General features: G+C 44.1%; 1 protein-coding gene across 1 annotated transcript; it reads right to left on the reverse strand.

Moving 5' to 3' along the window:
• Positions 1-7,521: 7,521 nt before the first annotated feature.
• Aldh1b1 (aldehyde dehydrogenase 1 family member B1) lies at positions 7,522-9,039 on the reverse strand. The gene is given in 5 exon segments (XM_021244624.2): positions 7,522-8,105; positions 8,108-8,374; positions 8,377-8,529; positions 8,532-8,601; positions 8,603-9,039. Coding segments are annotated over 5 exon segments (1,254 nt in total). The 5' UTR covers positions 8,783-9,039.
• Positions 9,040-21,532: the final 12,493 nt, after the last annotated feature.

Below are 21,532 nucleotides of genomic sequence, written 5' to 3' on the forward strand. Positions count from 1 at the left end.
CATTGAGCTACATCCTTAACCCTTTTTATTTTTACTTTGAGACAGAATCTCACTAAGTTACCTTGGCTGGCCTCGAACTTGCAATCTTTCGGCCTCAGCCTCTGGAGTAGCTGGCTTTCTTGCAATTTTTAATTAAGCCTAATCACTTTACTGCCAGCCTGATCCTTCTGAGTCCCCTGACTGCATGTCCCACTGTGTAAGTATTTTATAAATATTTTATTCACTCACTGATGCGTGCTCTGTCATCTCCACTGCACACATTGATAGCAGGTAGCAGAAAGGTACAAGATGCCAGGTGGGGAGGGCATACTTGGGATGCCAGCAGGCCACTGTGCCAAAGGCTTCTTTTTTTTTTTCTTTTTTTTTTTTTGGTACCAGGGATCGAACTTGGGTCCTTGTGCTTGCAAAGCAGGCGACGGAACCACTGGGCTAAATCCCCGGCCCCATCCAAAGGCTTCTTGAAGCTGGGCTACATGGCTGCCCAATAAACAATTTTGAGAGAGAACCTTCATATAACTTTTATCACAATATATTATAATCATTTTTATTATTTGTTATTGTTGTTCTTACTGTGGTTGATTTATAAATTAGACTTTTTCATATGTGTGTACAGGGAAAAACATAATGTATATGGGGTTTGGTACCACAGGTTGTGGAATGTACACCCGAGGATAATGACCACAGTAATTCTAAAGCCAATGTTCATGTATCCACCTTTTACCTTAAACCAAAAAAGGGCTGATTTTTAGTCGAGGTGGATTTTTTTTTTCCTTCAGGTTTTATGGTGAAATTAATTCCTGTATTACCTCCCCCACTCCCCCAGGGATGGATGATGCAGGAAAAATGAATAAGAACAAGAGAATCAATCGGCAATGAATAGTCTCCTCTAATGAATTTCTTCATTCCCAGCCTTTGCCGGGGCTCTTGAACATTAAATCTGAGAATGGTTATCATGTGGTATTTTAATTAATTAAGAAACCACAGCACTCTGGTGTCTGCAGTTTAATGAATTGAGAACAGAGAGCCCATCACCCAGAGCAGAATCAGGTGTGATACTTGTCCACACTGCTCAGCCTCTCTCGAGTGCAAGCTCCTTTATGGTCAGGGCTGCCTTTGAGCTCAGCCTCAATGGCCTCCAGGACTGTGAAATGCCTGGTACTGGGACACAGAGTCACCTGTGTCTCCTGTCACTGTCAGTGCCACGGAGAGAGAGGGCAGAGGCCTTTGTTCTCCATGCATGAGTCAACCTGCCCCACACATTTGCAGAGCATTTGCTATGCACAAGCATCACCTAGCTCACAGTCTTATCTCTGGCACACAGAGCTGCTTGGGGTACCACATGTGGACTGTCTCTGTGCTGCTGAAAGTACGTGCAGTTGGCACTGGGGTGTAACGGACAGTAGCTTTGGAGCTGGAGGACCTGGAGCCAAAGTTAAGTGCTGTCACAGTCTATGGGACTGGGTCACTTCCCTTGACTCAGATTCCATTTCCTCATCAGCCCAAAAGGTCAACATCACTGCCCTGACCAGCTGTGCCAAGGACTGTCCCTTCTGCAGGGCATGGCAGAGGGCAAGGAGAGAAAGTGGACATACTGGAAATTTGTGAGAGATAGTCGAGTGGGACAAAGAAAGTTAGACCCATTTCATGGCATGCTAACTAGCAAGAGCTGCTAGAGGATAAAACCAAGTGAGACAAGAGGATGCTATGATCTCAAGAGGCCAGGGGTGGATTGAGAAGATCAAAGGTCTTGGAGGAGATGGGCCCCAAGAAAATGGACTGAATGTGGACATGATGGAAATAAGGAGAAAGGAGCAGCATAAGCAAGGCTAGATGTGAGAATCCCTTCACCATCATACACTCCTGTCTGATATGGGAGCAAGGTTGGCAGATCTAGCAGACCTGGACCCCCCCACAGTGCCATGATGTCCCAGCAACACCTACAAGTCTAGCCTTCCTTTCCACTGACAACACTGGGTTGAGTTGTTTTGCCAATGAAATGTAAATAGAGGTGTTGGGCTCCACTGGGAGGCCAGAATTTGTAAGAAATCAGTGTGCCTCTTCTGTCCTTGCCTCCCTGTCATGCAGCTGACATGTAGTCTCCGAGACACCTGGGGCGGGGGGGGTTGACCTGTACCCATGGATCCCTTGGAATTCTATAGATGAATTCATGGGTTCTGTGAGCCCCTTGAAAGGGTGTAAAGTTTTGTATGAAGGTGCACAAGTGCATTTTAGTCTGGTGAAAAAGTCTACCTCTTTTATTAGCTTCTCAAAGAAACATGTAACATATAAATGATAAAGAACTAATGTAGATGGATGGAAGGGAATCCCCAAATCTCCGTGTAGGAGAAAAATGCCAGTTAGTGAGATTATTGCATTAGACTATTAGGTAAGCATGGAATAAACCATTGTTGTTTTAAACCCCTCAAACTTAGGGGTTCCCTTGCAGCAGCTAACATTACATTAGTACGCATTGGGAGAATGTTTGCCTGGGAGCCAAGAGATCTGTAATTCAGGCCATGCTCTGACCCCACTGAGCTTGTGACCTCGGGTAGTTACTCTAAGTCTCGGGTGACGTGAGGTGAGGTAAGGTAAGGTGAGGATATGAGAGGCTCTCAGAGCTTCCTAACTTAACTCCCAGTTGGCCTTCCTCACTCTGGCACTAGCGTACAGACCACTGCGGGGATGTGCAGTGCTCTCAACCCACAGCAGCCTGACTTCTGTCCCCAGCCACTCCACACGGACTGCTACAGTCAAGGGACACTCCTCTTATTTGATCTCTTGGAAGCATGTGATTTCCTTCCCCTTGGGAAGTGCACTTCCGTGATTCCCCCAGGTCCCATTCCTATTCCTGAGACTGCTTCTACCTCAAGCCCCTTACAGAATTCTCCTCACTGAGGTGGCGTTCTCCCCACTGTTGTGGGCATTCTCAAGGTCAGGCTCTCCTTGCCCTCCCTACAACCCATTCACAGCACAGCAGCCCCAGTAATCCTTTCAAAGCTTAGCAGATCATGTTGCAACTCTGCTCAGAACCCCGCAGTGGCTCCTCCCTCTTTCAGAGTAAAGCACCAATCTCTGTACAGCAGCCTTCAAACTAACTGTAGGTTCTGCTACTGTCTTTGTTTCTGCTCCTTGCTCACTCCCCCAGCTGCATGGCCTTCTGTGTCCCTTGTGCCCCCAGGTATGCTCCAGCTATTGCCATGTCTTCAATGAGACCATCTCTGATCTCTTGACTGAAAATCACGGTCCCTGCCCCACTCCCCCAGTGTTTCCTATTCCCCTTCCCAGCAGGCTTTTTCTCCATTATACCCTTAACTATCTGGCAAACTCAATGCAGTCAGCCTCTATATCTGAAGGTCATTCAATCAATAATGGATTGAAAATGCTAGGGAAAAAATGGCATCTGTACTGAACACGCACAGACATTTTCCCCCTTTATTCACTAAACAATACTATGTAACAATAATTTACATAGCATTCACATCATATTAGGCATTATAAGCAATCTGGAGATGATTTAAAGTATATGAGAGGATGTTTAAGGTTATAAGCAAATACTTCATCATTTTATATAAGGGAATTGAGCACCTGAGAGTTTCACTATCCGTAGGAGTCCTGGAACCAATCCCCTATTTATACTGAAGGATAACTATATGTCATACACTTTGCTTATGGTCTACCTACTCCATCAGTTAAGATGTGCAGGATTTTTGTTTAACCTAGAATCATTCTTGGTACATAGTCAACATGTATGTTGAATAAACAAACTCACCACCTTGTCCTTAAACCTGCTCCTCAAGCTCGGTGTCCTTGCTCTGCCCCCTGCCCCCATACCACATGGCTACCCCAGCCAGAAATATGGGGTATCACAACTTTCACTGTTTTCTTTTGCTAAATCTGTCATCACCCCTGATGCCCACATCCTGGCTCTCCAGGATCTCCCACCATTCCCACACCCCGCTTAGGCCAGAATCATGGCAGGCATGGGGAGCAGCGTCCAGCTCCAAGTTGGCTCCCTCAATCCATTCCCCACATGGAAGTAGAGCCACCTTTAGAAACTGAGGATGATCCTAATCTTTTTCCTTTGAGACCCTCAGAGGCTTCCTGTTTTAGTCACTTTCTTGTTGCTGAGACACAGTACCTCAAACCTGCAACTTAAAGGAAGAGAGGTTTATTTTGGCTTGCAGTTTCAGAAGTTTCAGTGCATGGTTACCAGCCTCAAACACAGCAACAGCATGGAAGGGCCTGAGTGGAGGAAAGCTACTCATGTCATGAGGAGGAAGCAGAGAGCAAAGGGAGGTGCTGGAAGGGAGATACCCATGAGGATGTGGGGGATGTTCCAGATCTAAACCGAAACACACTTTGCAAGATTTCCTAGCAGGTCCATCAGCCCCTTTCTAGCCCAGCCCCTGCCTACCTCTCCACCTTGCCTCTCCCTAGGGAACAGATTGCCATCTTCTACTCCTTTGTGCCCTCTCTCCCCGTGCCGCTTGGCCTTATCATCTTCTCGTCCAACAGGATCCAGTGTCCCACTCCCATACAGCTTTGCTCTGGGACTGATCCAGGTGTCCTGAAAGACAGCAGCCTTCAGTAGAGGGAAAGAGGACCCCTGTGGAAGTCGAGACTCCAATAACCAGCTGAGCATCTCCAGGGCTCAATGCTTATCAAGTGTAGAATGATAATATGTGAGAAATATGGTCAAGTAACCGCCTTGGGCAGTTGAGAGCATTAAATGAGATGATACATTGGAGATGTTTAATAAATGCTCTTTCCTCTCAGTACCTCATTACCTCTGTACTTCTATTTGCCATTACACTTTCACCTGGTTCTTTAATCACCTCTCCTGCTAGATTGTGAGCTCCCAAAGGGCAGACTGCCTTCATTTCTCTTTCCTTCAACAATTAGCCTAGAGTGGATGCCCCACCCTATGAATGATCTGAGAAAATTAATTAAAAGGGTGACCACCAGAGATAAGCCTCATACCCAGAATGGAGCCAACCCAAATTAAAGTTCCTAAATGGCCTCAGATCTGATCGAGAGAAGGAGCAAGATTATGCTGTGGTCCCACTGGTTCCAGTAAGAAGCAGGGTATCTGGGGCATGGTTGGTGTCACTGTAGGTTCTTCAGTTCTTTCAGGTTCTTTTGACTTCACAGACTCCCCAGTATGTCCCTCTCTCTGGTCACAACTGCATGCTCATGGGAAACTGACCCCAAATAAGCTGCTTCCTAAACCTCTCAGCTTCCAAGTCCTCATCTAGAGAGGGGAAAATGGGTAACTCCAGTCTTGTTTACAAGAGTGCTGTGAGGCCTCAGTGGTGTGTAAAAGTACCTGGCATTGCACTTGGCCAAGGAAGAACATGATGAATGATTTTCAGGTGGATGAATGGCCCCAAACTGCAGTATCTATGGCTCCACCTCTCAGTGTTGCCAGCCATATCTGGACTGAACCATGTGAGTTTGCATTCAGAGCAAATTTCAGCAGTTTTTTACTCTGTTTGCATGCAGTAAAATGAATGGAGAGGGATCTCAAAGGCTGAGCTGAGTATGAATCTCATTTATCTAGTGTTCAGTCTCAACATTTCAGGGCTCAAAATAAAAGACCTTCAAGACTGTCTTTTCCCAATGCAGGAGCCCATAGTGGGAGACCCTCTACAAAGTTCCTCTCTGGTTTAGAAGTATTAAGAATCAGATAAGGAGAGGACTGGCTGAAACATTGTGGTGGTAATGTTAGCATCATAGATGCCCACCCATCCCCTCTACTTCCATGTTCCAGGCCTGTCTGTCCATAAGGACTTTCCACTACTGTGCAGCAGGGCTGCTTACAGCCTCCAAGAGAAACAGATGGAAGGTGCACTTCAGAAGAGAGTCTGGGTTACCTCAGCCTTAGACAAGTGGCACAGGAAGATGATCCTAGGAAGAGAGATGGGGGAACGGAACATACCCTAAATCCTTAAGAAACAGTTTCAGGTCAAACCCAAGTTAAGATAATGAACAAAATCATCTTGATATGAGGATATTCAAGTGATGACTGGGGTGTGCAGTCAGTAGAACAAATGGACTTAATAGCACGGTGATTTGTAAGCAACATGGATCAGAAAGACGGAAGAGAAAGAGATAAGTTCAGCATTCTGATTCTGACATTGCCTGACCAGCTTGGATTTAACTTGACTTTCATCACATGGGGAAATGAAAGTAGCAATATGAACAATAAACATAGTGAATGCTGAAGTTTGCGACTTAGAAACCCCCAGTATGTCAGGATGGCCCTGGTGTTGGGCTTCTGTTTTGTAGAGGTTGGGGGGAAAATGTTAGTGGAAGCCTAGAAATGAGATGGACTTGCTCTGAGTGGAAACCAGAGCTTTTCTCATGGTTCTTAAATTTGCACTTTGTCATCAGCCAAGAGAAAATGAAAACAAGAATAGAAAATGTTATGGTAGGGACTTCTGTACCTACCTGGGGGTTGACTAGATGACTATCTGGGTCCCTACTTAGCCCCCAAACTCTAAAATGTTTAGCAGCAAGAAAATATTGAGACAAAATGGATTTGTAAGCAGAATGTATCAGTTTAACTTTTAAATCAAATTAATTCACATACTACAATTAAAGTGTAATTCAGCACTTTTTAATACATTTGCAAAGTTGTGCAACCTTTGCTTCTGTCCAATTCCAGACTATTTTCAAAATCTCCCCCTAAAAAATTCCATACCCATGTAAAGTTAGTCCCCATTTGCTCCTTCCCCAGCCTCTGTCAATCATGAATGTATTTTCTCTTTGTATAGATTTGCCTAGTCTGGACATTTCATATACATGCAAATATACAATATGTGGCCTTGTATGTGTGGTTTCTTTCACATAGCATGATGTTCTCAAGGTTTACTCATGTTGAAGCATATAGTATGTCTGTGGTTAACAGCTGAAGGACAGCTGACAGACACTGGGGTGTTTGAGTTTATTTTGAAGACATGATTATGTAATTGCATTCTTTGCCTACCGCTTCCCTCAAATTAAGAAAAATCAGCAGCAAAATGAAAGACAAGCAAACAAAATAGCCAACAACTGATACTTGGAAGGAAAAAGTAGCCTTGATTTTCCAGTTAAGTCAGTGAAGATTAGGACCAAGATTTGATGTCCACTCAGTTCAAAATTCTTAATGCCTTTCAATCCTATGCCTGAGTTGAATCCATCCACAAAGCCAGAGTTAATCTGCTGGAAAGTCCCTGTATCTACAGGAAGGACTAAAAGTGTCCATCTAATCAGTGGTTTTTAATTGGTCTTCCAGACGCTCTTAAGATTTCACAGAAGTAAATGAAGTGCCACCAAGCGGGCAGGAGCTGCGGAGCAGGTGGGTAGAACTCTGAGCCTAGCCTCCGTGCCTGCTTCAAATAGAACAGCACTAATTTAATTGCCTTATTTGTCGGGGTTCCCTTGTATTTGGAACAATAAAGGGGATCCATGCCTAAAACTCACTGGGCAACCACTGGTCTAGCTGGTTGTGAAATGGCTGGACTGGGGCTAGGCCTGTTCTCACGAGTTTTTCTGAGGAACTTTGATGGTGACTGTCTTCACCTCAATGTAGGGTCGAAGCCCATTCTCCCCCAACTCCCTCCCATTGCCAGATTCCTTAAAGCCCCCAAATGCCATGTGGCAGGTCACAATGTTATAGGTGTTCACCCACACAGTTCCCACTTGGAGGGCCTGGGTGAAGTACATGGCCTTGCCCAGGTCCTGTGTGAACACAGCAGCAGCCAGCCTGTACCTGGCATTGTTGGCCCTCTCAATCACTTTTTTAATCTTCTTGAACTTGAATAGAGGCTGAATGGGCCCAAAGTTCTCTTCCTTAGCAATCCTCACGTCATCCTGCACACCTCCAAAGACTGTCAGCTTGATGAAAAAACTGTGCTTCCCAAAATGCTCCCCACCACAAAGAAGCTTTGCTCCCTCCTTCTGGCCAAGATGGATGTAGTCAAGGATTCTTTCAAATTGCTCCTTGACCACCTGGAGACCTTGTTGAGTATCCAGCTCAAAAGGGTTCCCAGCTTTCCTCTCCTTGGCTTTCTCCACTGCTCTCCCATGAAACTCATCATAGATAGATTCTTCAATAAAGGTCCAAAACTAGGACAGCAGCATTGGCCCATGTTGAAGGAGAGGGCTTCATGACACTGGTCCACAGCATGATCCATGTCTGCATCGGCCAGCACAATGCTGGGGCTCTTCCCACCCAGCTCCAGGGTGACTCTCTTGAGGTTGGAATCGCCTACCACTTTCTGGATCAGGTGGCCAGCCTTAGTGGAGCCAGTGAAGGCAACTTCATCAACATCCATGTGCCGGGCAATAGCTGCTCTTGCTGTGGGGCTATAGCCTGGGATGATGTCCACCACCCCGGGGGAAAACCAGCCTCTTTGACAAGGGAGGCCAAGTACAAGGCAGAAAGGGGAGTCTGCTTAGCAACCTACATAACCACAGCATTGCCTGTGCCGAGTGCTGTATCGAGCTTCCAGCCCTGCATGACCAAGGGGAAGTTCCAAGGGATTATCCCACAGGCTCATGGTGGGTGAAGCAGAAATGCTCACCATTCACGGGGATGGTCTTGCCATGCCACTTGTCAGTCAGCCCAGTCAGCAAAGTAGCGGTACAACTTGATAACCTCATCCAGATCCAAGGCCTAAGACTCTCAGAAGGGCTTCCCAATGTCCAAAGTCTCCAGCAAGGCCAAGTAGACATGATCCTGCTCCATCAGGTCAGCTGGCTAGTTCAAGAGCCAGCCTCATTTGGAGGCATCCATCATGGTGACCCCAGACAGAAGGCCTCCTGGGCTGCTTTCACAGCCAGGTCTACATCAGCCTGGTCTCCTTCAGCCACATGTCCAGTGAACTCTCCTGTGGTAGGGTTGACTGTGGGAAAGGGCTTACTGACTTCATTGGGCCACTCATTGTTAATGAAGAGCTGGCTGTAGCAGATGTCTGGTTTGGGGATGGAGCTGGGGAGGGCTGCAGCTGAGGAGTACTGGGCAGTCCTGCCCTAGATGCAGAGCACACTGGAGACCAGGAAGTGCAGCCTGTTGGCTACTCTGGAGAGGGATAGATACAACCAGGGTGAACAGATGGGAGGGGTCAAAGAGGCCACCCAAAGCTTATCAACTCAGACGTTCTGATTTCACCTCTAAGACTATGGGTTATGAAGGGTCCAATTCTGTCATGTTCCCTAATTCTGTGGTTCACTCCCACACTTCTTCTGGGTCTCTGCTCAAATATTATCTCCTCAGCAAGGCCTTCCCTAATAACCCCTTATAATAATACAATTCCTGAAACTCCAAATACTCTATCCCATGCACCCCACTTTGTATTCCTCCAGCTCACATTCCAAATACTGTATTTATATGTTTATGTTTACTGTCTGCCTCCGTCCAGTAACTGTAAGTTCCATGAGGGTAGGGATTTTTGATTGATCGTTTGTTTTATTCATTGCTATGTGCCTGACACCTGGTATTATGTCTGCTAGAGAACAGCTGTTCAATAGGTAGAATGAATGATATACTGAGGGAACAACCAGATGTTCACAAAGGTCACTGAGGAACTGAACTAAAACTTGAGTAGAAACCAAAGGCCCCTGGAGACAGAGTTATAAGAGAGGTTTGCTTTAAAACATCACCTTGAGCCTTGGGGTCCCTATATGTGAAATGCTGCCTGGGGTTATGCTGAAAAAAAGCCAGGCACATTCTACCCTGGAGTCAGAGCTGATCTGCCTCAGAAGCCATCCTAGCCAAGGCCCTACACACAGATCTCAGCCAGGCCCCAGCCACAGCCTTCCCAAGGGGACAGCAAATAGCGAAGCGCCTGGGAAGAAGGGTCTGTTTATTCTCAACTCTGACTCTGAAAACTGTAAGTTTTATTAAAACAGCAACTGCTATGAAATGTAAACAGTGCCTAAAATTTATTAGATGAACATTGAACAGTGTATAAAGTTCCTGGATTAGCCAAAACAATTATCCTCCAGCCAAGATTAAAATCTCTCCTCTACCTTTGCTATCTCACATTAGTCTTGCTCAACCCAGCGGCAAAATGGAACCCAGCACTCCTGACACTGAGCACTCACCAGTCTCCACCCTGTGCAGGGAGTGGGACAAAGAACTTACTCAAGAGAGTCCCACAATATCAGTGTTGACCAGGAAAGCCCTCCCTCTGAGGGACGCAGGGCCAGTACACTGGCAGGGGTATCCTGAAGTTCTATTTTGCTAAGGGTCTTGTCACATGCTGGGACAGAGGCAACCTTGCAACCAACCAAGAGGCGTGGGTCTGGGAGGGGAAGAGTCCCAGGGGAAGTGGCGGAAAGAGGGGTTCATTCACCCATGGGGTGAGGTGTTGGAGGTGAAAAGCAGGCAGAACGGGTGATCACAGATCAATGCTGCCAAACTTCTTTTAGGTCATGCTCAGGCTCTTCCTACTCAGGGCCTATATGGGGTCTGGATATCACCTCCACATGCATATAGGAAGATCACTGCTCATAGGTACAGCACACTTGACAGTGTGCAGACCATGTCAGTGTAAATTCCCCGATCCTCCCTGCAGCCTCCCGGGGCATTCAGAGTGGATGGTGATCTCTATTCTGGAACAAATGAAACCTTAGGGCAGTCTACAGACTCACTGAAGACACACAGCAAGAAAGTACAGGAGCTTCATCTTGAGTTTCCAAAGGCCAGACTTTTCATATCCTCGAGAATTTTTTATGGTTTATCCTATACCTGGGCCCACTGATCAAAGCACCGTGCTTTCTCAGTACTGGAGACCCTGGCAGCGCTCACCTCACCCGCTGTGGGCTACAATCAGGGATAGATTGGAGTGGGCCCAGCGGGTGCTAGGAAAGAACTAACAAGGGAAGATGTGGGAGGTCTGCGTCCGCGAAGGAACGTGGAGGGGAAGTAAGGTGGAGAAGGTCAGAGAGCAAAGCCTGCACACAAGGATGGCCAGGGGGCCTGCCTAGGGGCCGAGGGAGGAAGGGCCTTAGCTGCTGACTCAGGCTCTAGCTGTGGCTCTGGCTCTGTGTGCGGCTCAAGTCCAGGTTCAGGGTAGGGATCTCTCATGTCCAGTCCTGCCGCCTGTCCTAGACTCGCTGCAGGAGCCGCCAGGTGCTACTCAGCTCTTCTGCCAAGGAGACTCCGCCTGCGCTGGGTGGCGCTTTTCCAAGTCTGCCCAGGCCAGGGCCTCGCCCCTCGGCCCTCGGTCCACCCCCCCAGGCGGACTCTGGGCCAGGCACTGTCAGCTCCTTGGCTGCCCAGAGAGCAGGCGCAGCTGCAGCGTCTTCGCGGGGCCACCGGCTGCATGACTCAGGGCAAGTGCTAAGGCGTTCGTTTGGCAAAGGAAAAAGAGACCCACAGAGGGACTGGTGCTTTCCCAGGTCAAAGAGCAAGATTCTCCCCAGCTCGTGATGCACCTGACTCCACTGCCTTCCTTTAACCCCTTCTCTGCCTCGCTTCTCCCTCATTCTTACCCCTGAAGAACTACTTTTCTGTCCCTTAAGTTTTCTCTAGTTCCTTTAACATTTTATATTTATGCCTTATTAAAAATCCACCGTTTTTGCGGCCCAGAGGCAAGGGCTTTGGGGTCGCCATCTGTCCCGCCACTCCCTGCCCAGAGGTGGGGGCTTCTGGGCCACCATCCCTAACGCCACTCCCGGCCCCTGTCCCACCTCTCCCAGCTCAGAGGAGGTGAGCCACACAGGCGCCAACAGCACCCCCCTGCCCCCCCAGTCGAAATGAGAAAACACGTAACTAAGTCTCAAAACCAGACTTCCAGATCACCTACAGCAACCCCAAAGGAAAATGAGATGGAACACTCTGATACTCAACCACCTGGACCCACTGAACTGGCAACAAAAAGTGATCTGGAAAAAATGAAATCAGAAATAATTTCTCAGATAACAGGAGAAATTGTGCTCCTAGTGCAAGACATGATTAATAAATCTAGAGAGGAGCTGAGGAACATGATGGAATCCCAACATAGGAAACAAATGGAATCCATAAAACAGATGCAAATAGATTTCCAGGAGATGAAAAACTCCATTGAAAGTCTACACAACAGAGCGAGCCAATGTGAGGACAGAATTTCAGATATAGAAGATAAGATTGCAATTAATGACCAGGAAAAGAAAAATTGCTTCAAAATTATAAGGGAACATGAGAAATCAATCCAGCAGCTGCTAGATGATGCAAAGAAGAATAACATAAGACTGATTGGAGTCAATGAAGAAACAGGAGAGAGTGGAGATGACATGAAAAAAACTCTTCACAGAAGTAATGGCAGAAAACTTCCCAAGCAGGGGAAAAGGACTTGACATACAGATAAGTGAGGCACATAGGACTGCAGCTAGTCTTGATAAAAAAAAATCTACACATAGGCATATAATTGTTAAGATTCCAGAAACTCAACAGAAGAACAAAGTTCTACAAGCAGTTAGAGAAAAGAAACAAATCACATACAAAGGAAAGCCCATCAGAATCACAGCAGACTTCTCAACACAAACACTCAAGGCAAGAAGAGCTTGGAGTGACATATTCCAAGCCCTAAAAGAAAACAGCCTCCAACCCAGATTGATGTACCCTGCAAAACTATCTTTCAAAATTGATGGAGAAATAAGATACTTTCATGACAAAGAGCACCTTAGAAACTTCATGAATACCAAACCAGCACTCCAAAAAATTTTACACACTATCCTAGGAACAGACATTGAGGATCACAACCCCAGGAAGCAAAGCAGAATGAACCATCTGGCATGACAAGAAATTAAATGTAAAGGGGGAGAACCCAATAAAAAGAAAAAGTCATGGTAATGACAAGTCAATATGTTTCAGTTATAACCATCAATGTTAATGGTCTCAATTCACCAATCAAAAGAAATAGACTGGGAGAATGGGTCAAGAAGCAAAATCCAACAATATGCTGCATACAAGAAACACACTTAATTCAAAAGGAAACTCATAGACTGAAAGTTAAAGGGTGGAAAACAATACTCCATGTGACAGGAACCTGAAAAAAAGCAGTAGTAGCTATCCTCTTTGCAGATCAAGCACATTACAAACCAACACTGATTAAGAGAGACAAAGAAGGACACTACATCCTTGTAAAGGGAAGAATCCAAGAGGAAGAGATGACAATCATAAATATCTATGCACCAAACACTAGTACACCCAACTATATAAAACAAATACTAACGGACATGAAAAGTCATATATGCACTAATACAATAGTAGTGGGGGACCTCAACACTCCACTGTCACAAATAGATAGATCAACTAGACAAAAAATAAGTAATGAAATACTAGAACTCAATCAAACTCTTGAACAAATGAACTTAACAGATGTTTACAGAGTCTTCCACCCCACAAAATCAGAATACACATTTTTCTCAGCTCCACATGGGTCATTCTCCAAAACAGACCACATACTCACACATAGAACATGTTTAAGTAAGTGCAAAGGAATTGAAGTTATCCCCTGTATATTATCAGACCGTAGTGTGATGAAATTGGAGGTCCATAGCAAAAAAAACTGGAAAAATTTCATAGACATGTGGAAATTGAACAACACACTTCTGAATAACCAATGGGTCACAGAGGAAATTAAAGAAGAAATCAGACAGTTCCTTCAATTAAATGACAATGACAATATAACATATCAGAATCTATGGGACACAATGAAAGCAGTCTTATGAGGGAAATTCATAGCAGTGAATACACATGTTAGGAAAACAGAATGAGCCCAATTAAACAACCTGATGCTGAACCTCAAGCTTCTAGAAAAAGAAGAGCAGGACAACCCCAAAGCTCATACAAGGGAGGAAATTATAAAGATCAGAGGCGAAATCAATGCAATGGAGACTAAGAGAACGATACAAAAAATCAATGAAGCCAAGAGTTGGTTCTTCGAAAGAATCAACAAAATTGACCAACCCTTAGCCAACCTTATCAGAAAAAGGAAAGAAAAGGCCCAAATCCATGCAATTAGGAATGAAAAGGGTGAAATTACAACAGACCCAGCAGAAATCCAGAGGATCACCAATACCTACTTCCAGAACCTATATGCCAGTAAGATGGAAAACACAAAAGAAATGGACAGATTCCTAGATACATATGAAGTAACAAAGTTGAACGAAGAAGACCTAAAAATACTAAACAACCCAATATCAACTAATGAAACTGAAAACGTAATTAAAAACTTATCAACTAAGTAAAGCCCGGGCCCTGATGGCTTCAGTGCTGAATTCTACAAGACATTTAGAGGGGAACTACTGCCGCTACTGTTTAAACTCTTCAATGAAATTGAAAGGGAAGCAATACTCCCAAATTCATTCCTGGAAGCAAGCATCACCTTGATTCCCCAAATCAGAGAAAGACCCAACCGAAAAGGAGAACTATAGGCCAGTCTCACTAGTGAACATAGATGCAAAAATCCTTAACAAGATACTGGCAAATAGAATGCAGAAGATCATCAAGAAGATCATACACCCTGATCAAGTGGGATTCATCCCAGGGATGCAGGGATGGTTCAACATATGCAAATCAATCAATGTAATACACTATATCAATAGAGCCAAGGACAAAAACCATACGATTATCTCCATAGATACAGAAAAAGCATTTGACAAAATCCAACATGCATTTGTGATAAAAACCCTACAAAAAATGGGAATAGATGGTCTCTACCTCAAACTGATAGAAGCCATCTATGAAAAACCAACAGCCAATATCATACTAAATGGTCAAACACTGAAATCCTTCACACTAAAATCAGGAACAAGACAAGGATCTCCACTATCACCACTGCTGTTCAAAATAGTCTTGGAAACATTAGCCATGGCAATTAGACAAGAGAAAGAAATAAAAGGAATAAAGATAGGAAATGAAGAAGTCAAATTGTTATTATTTGCAGATGACATGATACTGTATATAGAAGACCCCAAGAACTCCACCAAAAGTCTTCCAGACTTAATAACCAAATTCAGTCAAGTAGCTGGTTACAAGGTCAACACACAAAAATCAATAGCTTTCCTCTACACCAATGACAGACTCACTGAGAGAGAAATAGGGCAAATAATTCCTTTCACAATAGCATCCAAAAAACGGAAATACCTAGGAATCAACCTAACAAAAGAAATCAAAGATCCCTTCTCTGAAAACTATAGCACTCTGAAAAGAGAGATTGAAGATGATATCAGAAAATGGACAGACATCCCCTGCCCCTGGGTAGGAAGGATTAATATAGTGAAAATGGCCATACTTCCAAAACTGCTATATAGATTCAATGCAATTCCAATTGAAATCCCAGCAGCATACTTCACGTTCCTTGAGAAAACAATCCAAAAATTCATTTGAAATAAGAAGAGACCCAGAATAGCAAAAGCAATTCTAGAGAACAGAGACATGGCAGAGGATATCACAACCCCCAACTTGAAACTACACTACAAAGCTACTGTGATAAAAACAACATGGTACTGGCAAAGAAACAGACCTGAGGTCCAGTGGAACAGATTAGAAGATGCAGAAACAACACCAGACACACTCAGCCATCTCATCTTTAACAAAGGAGCCAAACACCCTCACTAGAGGAAAGATAGCCTCTTTAATAAATGGTGCTGGAAAAATTGGGTTTCAATATGCCAAAGATTAAAACTAGACCTATATCTCTCACCATGCACTAAACTAAAATCAAAATGGATTAACGATCTAAATATTAAAATAGAAATGCTGAAGCAGATGGAACAGAGGTTAGGTAGAACTCTTGAAGACATTGGTGTAGGAAAAGATTTTATGAACAAAACCTCAGTTGCCCGTGAACTAGCACAAACAATCAACAAGTGGGGTCTCTTCTTATTAAAAAGATTCTGCACAGCAAGAGAAACCACAACAGTGTGAAGAGACAACCCACAATGTGGGAAAAAAATCTTCACCTGCTTTTCCTCAGACAAAGGTCTACTATCTTGAATCTATAAAGAATTTTTAAAAATCAGACCTCTCAAATTTAAAGACCCAATCCAAAAATAGGCATCTGAAATGAACAGACATTTCTCAGACAAAGAAGTAGAAATAGCAAAGAAACATATGAAAAAATGTTCGACATCACTGGTCATTCAAGAGATGCAAATGAAAACAACACTGAGATTCCACTTCACTCCAGAAAGAATGGCTGCTATCATGCAATCAACCAATAACAAATGGTGGTGGGGCTGAGGGGAAAGAGGAACACTGCTCCACTGCTGGTGGGAGTGTAGACTGGTGCAACAACTGTGGAAATCAGTATGGAGATACCTCAAAGAACTAGGACTGGAAGTCCCATTTGACCCCGCTATTCCACTGCTGGGGATCTTCCCCAAAGTACTAAAAGAATCATACCACAGTGATATATGTGCACCCACGTTCAGAGCAGCGCAGTTTGTAATAGCTAAAACTTGGAAACAGCCCAAATGCCCATCAACTGGAGACTGGATCAAGAAAATGTGGGTTTTTTAATAAAATGGAGTACTACTCAGACATAAAAAATGAGAAATTAGAGACATTTATAGCTAAGTGGATGCACATTGAGGCAATACTCTTAAGTGAAATAAATAGGACACACATGTGTAAATACCGAATAGTTTCTCTGGTGTGAGAAACTGAAAGTATAAATAAGGACTGAAATGTATAATAGGTAATGTGAAATAGGAAGAAAAGGGGAAAAGGGGAAGGAAGTGGGAGGGGTAGGGGAAAGGAAAGATAGGAATGGAATCAATATGAGAAAATGGAAAAATAGGAACAAAATCTTTGTAAATAGGGAGGGATGGAGGGGTTGAAGGGAGGGCTGGGCAAGGGTGAAAAATAATAACCAAGAAAGATTATATAAAGGTGCAAATTTCCAATGATGGGTGTCATTATATTGTATACCTAAAATGTACCAATGATTAGAATGAATAATCGATATTGTAAAACAGGAAGAAAAGGTCCAAAGGGGTAGGGGTAGTGGGAAGGGCAGGGGAAAGGAAAGAAGGGAAAGAAAAAAATGATGAGAAATGGAAAAAATGGAAATAAAGTCTTTGTAAATTGGGAAGGGTGGAGGGGGTGAAGGGAGGGCTAGGAATGGGGAAAAAATAAGAACCAAGATGCATCATGTAAAGGTACAAGTTCCCAATGAGAAATGTAATTGCATTGTATACCTACAATGTACCAATAAAAGAATTTAAGAAATAAAAATCCACTGTTTTTGTCCTAAGGATGGATATATGTATATATGTGCTTGGATAACACAAAAAGGATAAACAAAGAAGGGAAAAAAATTTCCTATAATCCTATCACCCAAAGGTAACCATTATTAAGACTGGATGTTCATCTTGCTGGTCCTTTTTCCCCTCCATCTTTCAAAACATCGTTTAATAAAAATGAAATCATATTGTGGTTTCTATTCCAATGCTTTATAAAAGCCCCATAGCATGACAAGCACTATATTAGGAAATTTTGTGTGCTATTACTACAGACAACATCATCCTCTGCAAGGCAGCATACAAGTCCAGCGTAGGAGTTCTGTTGGACGGTTGCTTTTGTTTTCACTTGGTTTTTCAAGACAAGGTCTCACTATGTAGTCCAGAGCTGGTCTTTAACTTACTATGTAGCCCACGCTAGCCTCAAATGCAACATCCTCCTGCCAAGTACAAGGATTACACTTGTGTGCCACCATGCCTGGATGACTGTTGGACATTTGGTGTTCTCCATCTTGTTGCTCTGAAGGATGCTAAGGTGGATGTCCAGAATACATCTCACTCACTCCACCTTCACATGCTTTCCTTCTTGTTGAAGAAGTTCAAAAGCCAATAGCTGGGCTTTCCAGCCTCCTTTGCAGCTAGAGTTCTAGATGTGAACTGGGTGCTGCCAGTCAGCCAGAGGGTGAAAAGAGGAGTGAGGTGGAGGCTATCGCTTGCCACTTTGTGGCATCGGTTGCAGGACTGGCAGAAACAGAAGGATTTTCAGCGGCAGCATTCCTGTCCCTTTCTTGGCTTTCTGACTGTGGAGTGGCAGCTCTGGCTGGGGCTGCTTGACTCCAACTACTGCTCTTTGAATCATGGCTGCAGGAATATGTCTTCTGCAAATAGCTCCAGGATGGCCTCAGATGCTAACAAGGTTGCAGGCCTTATCCATGTTGCTTGGGGGAGTCAGTGCTTCTGCCAAGTATGTGAACCCCCCAATTCCCTGCACTAAATCCCCGCCTTTCCACACATAACCTAACTCATATAGTTCTTCCTTAAGCTACATGTCTAAGGAATCTTTTGTTGCCACACTATCCTTAGGATGTTCACAGCATTGCTGTAGAACTTAGCCCTTCGTTGAGGCACTATCTTCTGTATCTTGTCACCCTGATGCCCATACTTTGTTTGGGGTTCCCCAACAACCACATCACCCTCTTGCAAAGCCTTTTCTGCATCCTCCACAGTATGTGGACAGGCAACACTCCTTGGACACTTGGAATGACATTCTGGGGTTGATTGACTTAGTGATAAATTGGTCAGTCATTAACAGGTCTTATCAAGGAAAAGCGGTGAGTCCATGCCAAAGCATCAGCCCCCAAGTAATCAGACTGCACTGGAAAGCTTGGCATACCTGAGAGGCTGGTAGCAGACAAATGGCTCCCATGGGGAAAGGTTGTGATCTGGGAGGAGCAGCAGAAGACCTGGGGGTGTTTACACTTCAGAACTCAAGGGACAAGGTACACCCTCCAAATCTCTGAAGCGAAAAAACAGGTTCTGCGGGGTCCAGGAATGCAAAGCCAGACCAGTGAGGAGAAGTTACGGGGAAGCAGGAGAAAAATTTCCTGGCAAAGCAGAGATGGCTAAGGATGAGAGGGGCTGTCTTGAAAGGTAGCAAGCCCCTCATCACTGGAGGGGGAAAAGGAGGCATAGACAACTATTTGGCAGAATCCTGAAAACTATTTGGCAGAAGGAAGTGTCAGATAAGGACTGAACTACATAAATGGCTTCCAGGCTTACCTGTGCATCAGAATAGCATGAGGAACTTTTAAAAAATTATAATCTCCTAGCCTTTACTTTCAGAGCTTCTAAATTATTAGATGCAGGTTGGAGCCCAGATTTTTTTTAAGTTCCCAATATGCATCTGATGTGCAACCATTTTGGGGAAGCACTGACCTAAGTAGTCTTTGAGGATTCTATGACTCCGTCATGATATTTCTCTGTTGTGTGCTTTGCACCTAGATTCTATCTGGGACATCCACCTGGCCACTTCATAGATAGTGGCCAGCATCAGATTTCCCTAAAACAGTTCTGTTGGAAGGCATTTGTAAAAACATTTTTAAAATTTAAAAATTTAAGAACCTTCCACAATGCTTCATATTTCTGGTTTGGAGAGAAGGATGATTGTGCAGTGGCTGAGGGGAAAATGCAAAAATTAGTTTTGCAAAGGGTTGACTATTTTTCAGTAATGTTTTGGGTTCAACTTTTTAATTAAAGGGAGAAAAGAAATCCAGCCTGTATAACAGACACTGGGCCTGTAGCCATTGAGTGTTTAGATAAAAGGATTGAAAGACAAAGAGTGAGGTAACACAGCCATAGTCAGGACATTGTAGAAGGGAAAGTCAACCAGGAATGTGTTTGGGCAGGGGTGGGGAGTAGGGAAAGTGAAATGATTTCTATTCTTCAGTGTTTTAGAGCCTTATATGTCTAGAGAGTTACTGAAGCAAGTTTTAGCTCTGTGAATAATGAGCAGATCACATAGATTACAAACAGAAAGTCATATGAACTGGACTGTTTATTCCATACTGAGTACAATCATTCTCTGCATTTGAACTGAGGGTGAAAGACTGGGTCACAACACTGAGGGATTTGCAGAGATTGGACATGTAGAAGTAAAGATTCATTTAAAAATCAAACCAAAATGTGTATTTTTCCTCAACTCCCAGGTGAAGCTTACACTGTATTAACATAACCAAAGTCTGAATGTTGTCAGACAAAACCAGCCTTCGGTGTTTAAAACCAACTCAGTGCTCTTCCTGCCTGTCTTCCTTCCTCTTCTCCCCTTCTGCACCCTGTTTTTAAGGTTAAGAGAACTAAGACCCAGAAAAGGGATAGGACCTGCCCAAGGTCGCAAAGGGATTAGTCTCCAAGTTCAGACTGGAAGCCAGGCTCTTGCCCAGGCACATAAATAGCACTAGGATGGAAACAGAGCACATGGACAGATGTGTGTGCATTTGTAAATGTAGATTTCTACCCATTTCTCTAAGAGGCATCCAGTTCTGGACTGTGGGCAGCTAAGAACACTGGTGAAGGCTTCCCCCTAATCCCAGCATTTCCAGATTTTCTAAAAATGGCTTCCTGCCCTTGACTTCTCAGGCTTCCAACCCTATATAAGTCTAATTCCCTATACTGAATCTCTTCCCATTCAAAACATCTAGAGTGGCTGCTGTTTTCCCGGTGACACCCAGATGGCACTAGTGAGACTGTGAAGACCCAGCTGAGAAAACCAAAAAGGAGAAAGAGGAGGGAATGAGAGAGAAGAGAAGACATTTCTAGTTTTCTCTGAAAATTTGGAAGCCCTTCTATGTTGGTCAGCTTTTTCTCTTTTCTTTTCTTTTCTTTTTTTTTCTGAGACAAAATACCTGAGAAAAGTAACTTAAAGGAGGAAAGGTTTATTTTGGCTCATGGTTTCAGCCAGCTCTGTCTTTTAGGCCTGAGGTGAGGGAGAAACATCATGGCAGAAGGGTATGGCAGAGGAAGGCCATAGGAACAGATGTCTGAGCCACACTCCAGATCAATAGAGATCCTGAGTGTTGATTCTGATTTCTGGTTTTGTTGTTCTTGTTTTATTTTTAAGCTTCTCTGTGGATTCTAATGTGTAGCCAGGTTTTAGAACTACCGACGTAAGAGAAAACTCCAAATAAAAGTGACTTAAACAAGACAAAAGTGTATTTTTCTTTCACTTTGAAGTCCAGTGATGGTCTGTCTGGTGGGGGTGGGGCCTCTGCTTCATCTTCATTTCAAGAGCACAGCCCTATATTGCAGGATTTGGAGGAAGGAGGGGAGGTTGACATCATCCAGTTTGTACTTTGAAAAGATTATTCTGATTGCAGTGTAGGCCTCTTCTAGTTTCCTAGGAGAAATAAGACTCCAAGGTATGGTATCAAGAGCAGCAGGTGTTGATAATTACTGAAGCTGGCAGCTGATGAGCACAAAGGGATTCATTATACTGCCTCTCTATTTCTGTGTATATTTAAACTTGTTCATAAGAAGTTTAAGAACAGATTATGTTAGCAAATAAGTGTAAGGTATCCTATTGGTTCAGAGACTCTGTATGGATGGACCTGTCCCCTTTATAACTCTCTTGATTGGTCCCTAGGGGTCCTTGTTGTCATCTAAATGCAAAGTTAATTATTGGACAGCAGTGACCAAATTGGGAGGGATGGTGCAAAGGACAGGAAGTTGGGTGTCAGAGCCTGGGTCCTCGTCCCCCCTCAGTCTCTCTGTGTGACCTTAGGCAACATCTTCCCTCTCAGCTGTCTTTGGCATTATAAAA

This window comes from Heterocephalus glaber, unplaced genomic scaffold (genome assembly GCF_053883595.1).
Source record: "Heterocephalus glaber isolate CG9 unplaced genomic scaffold, H.glaber_assembly_v1.0 deba00001481, whole genome shotgun sequence".
Taxonomy (NCBI): domain Eukaryota; kingdom Metazoa; phylum Chordata; class Mammalia; order Rodentia; family Bathyergidae; genus Heterocephalus; species Heterocephalus glaber.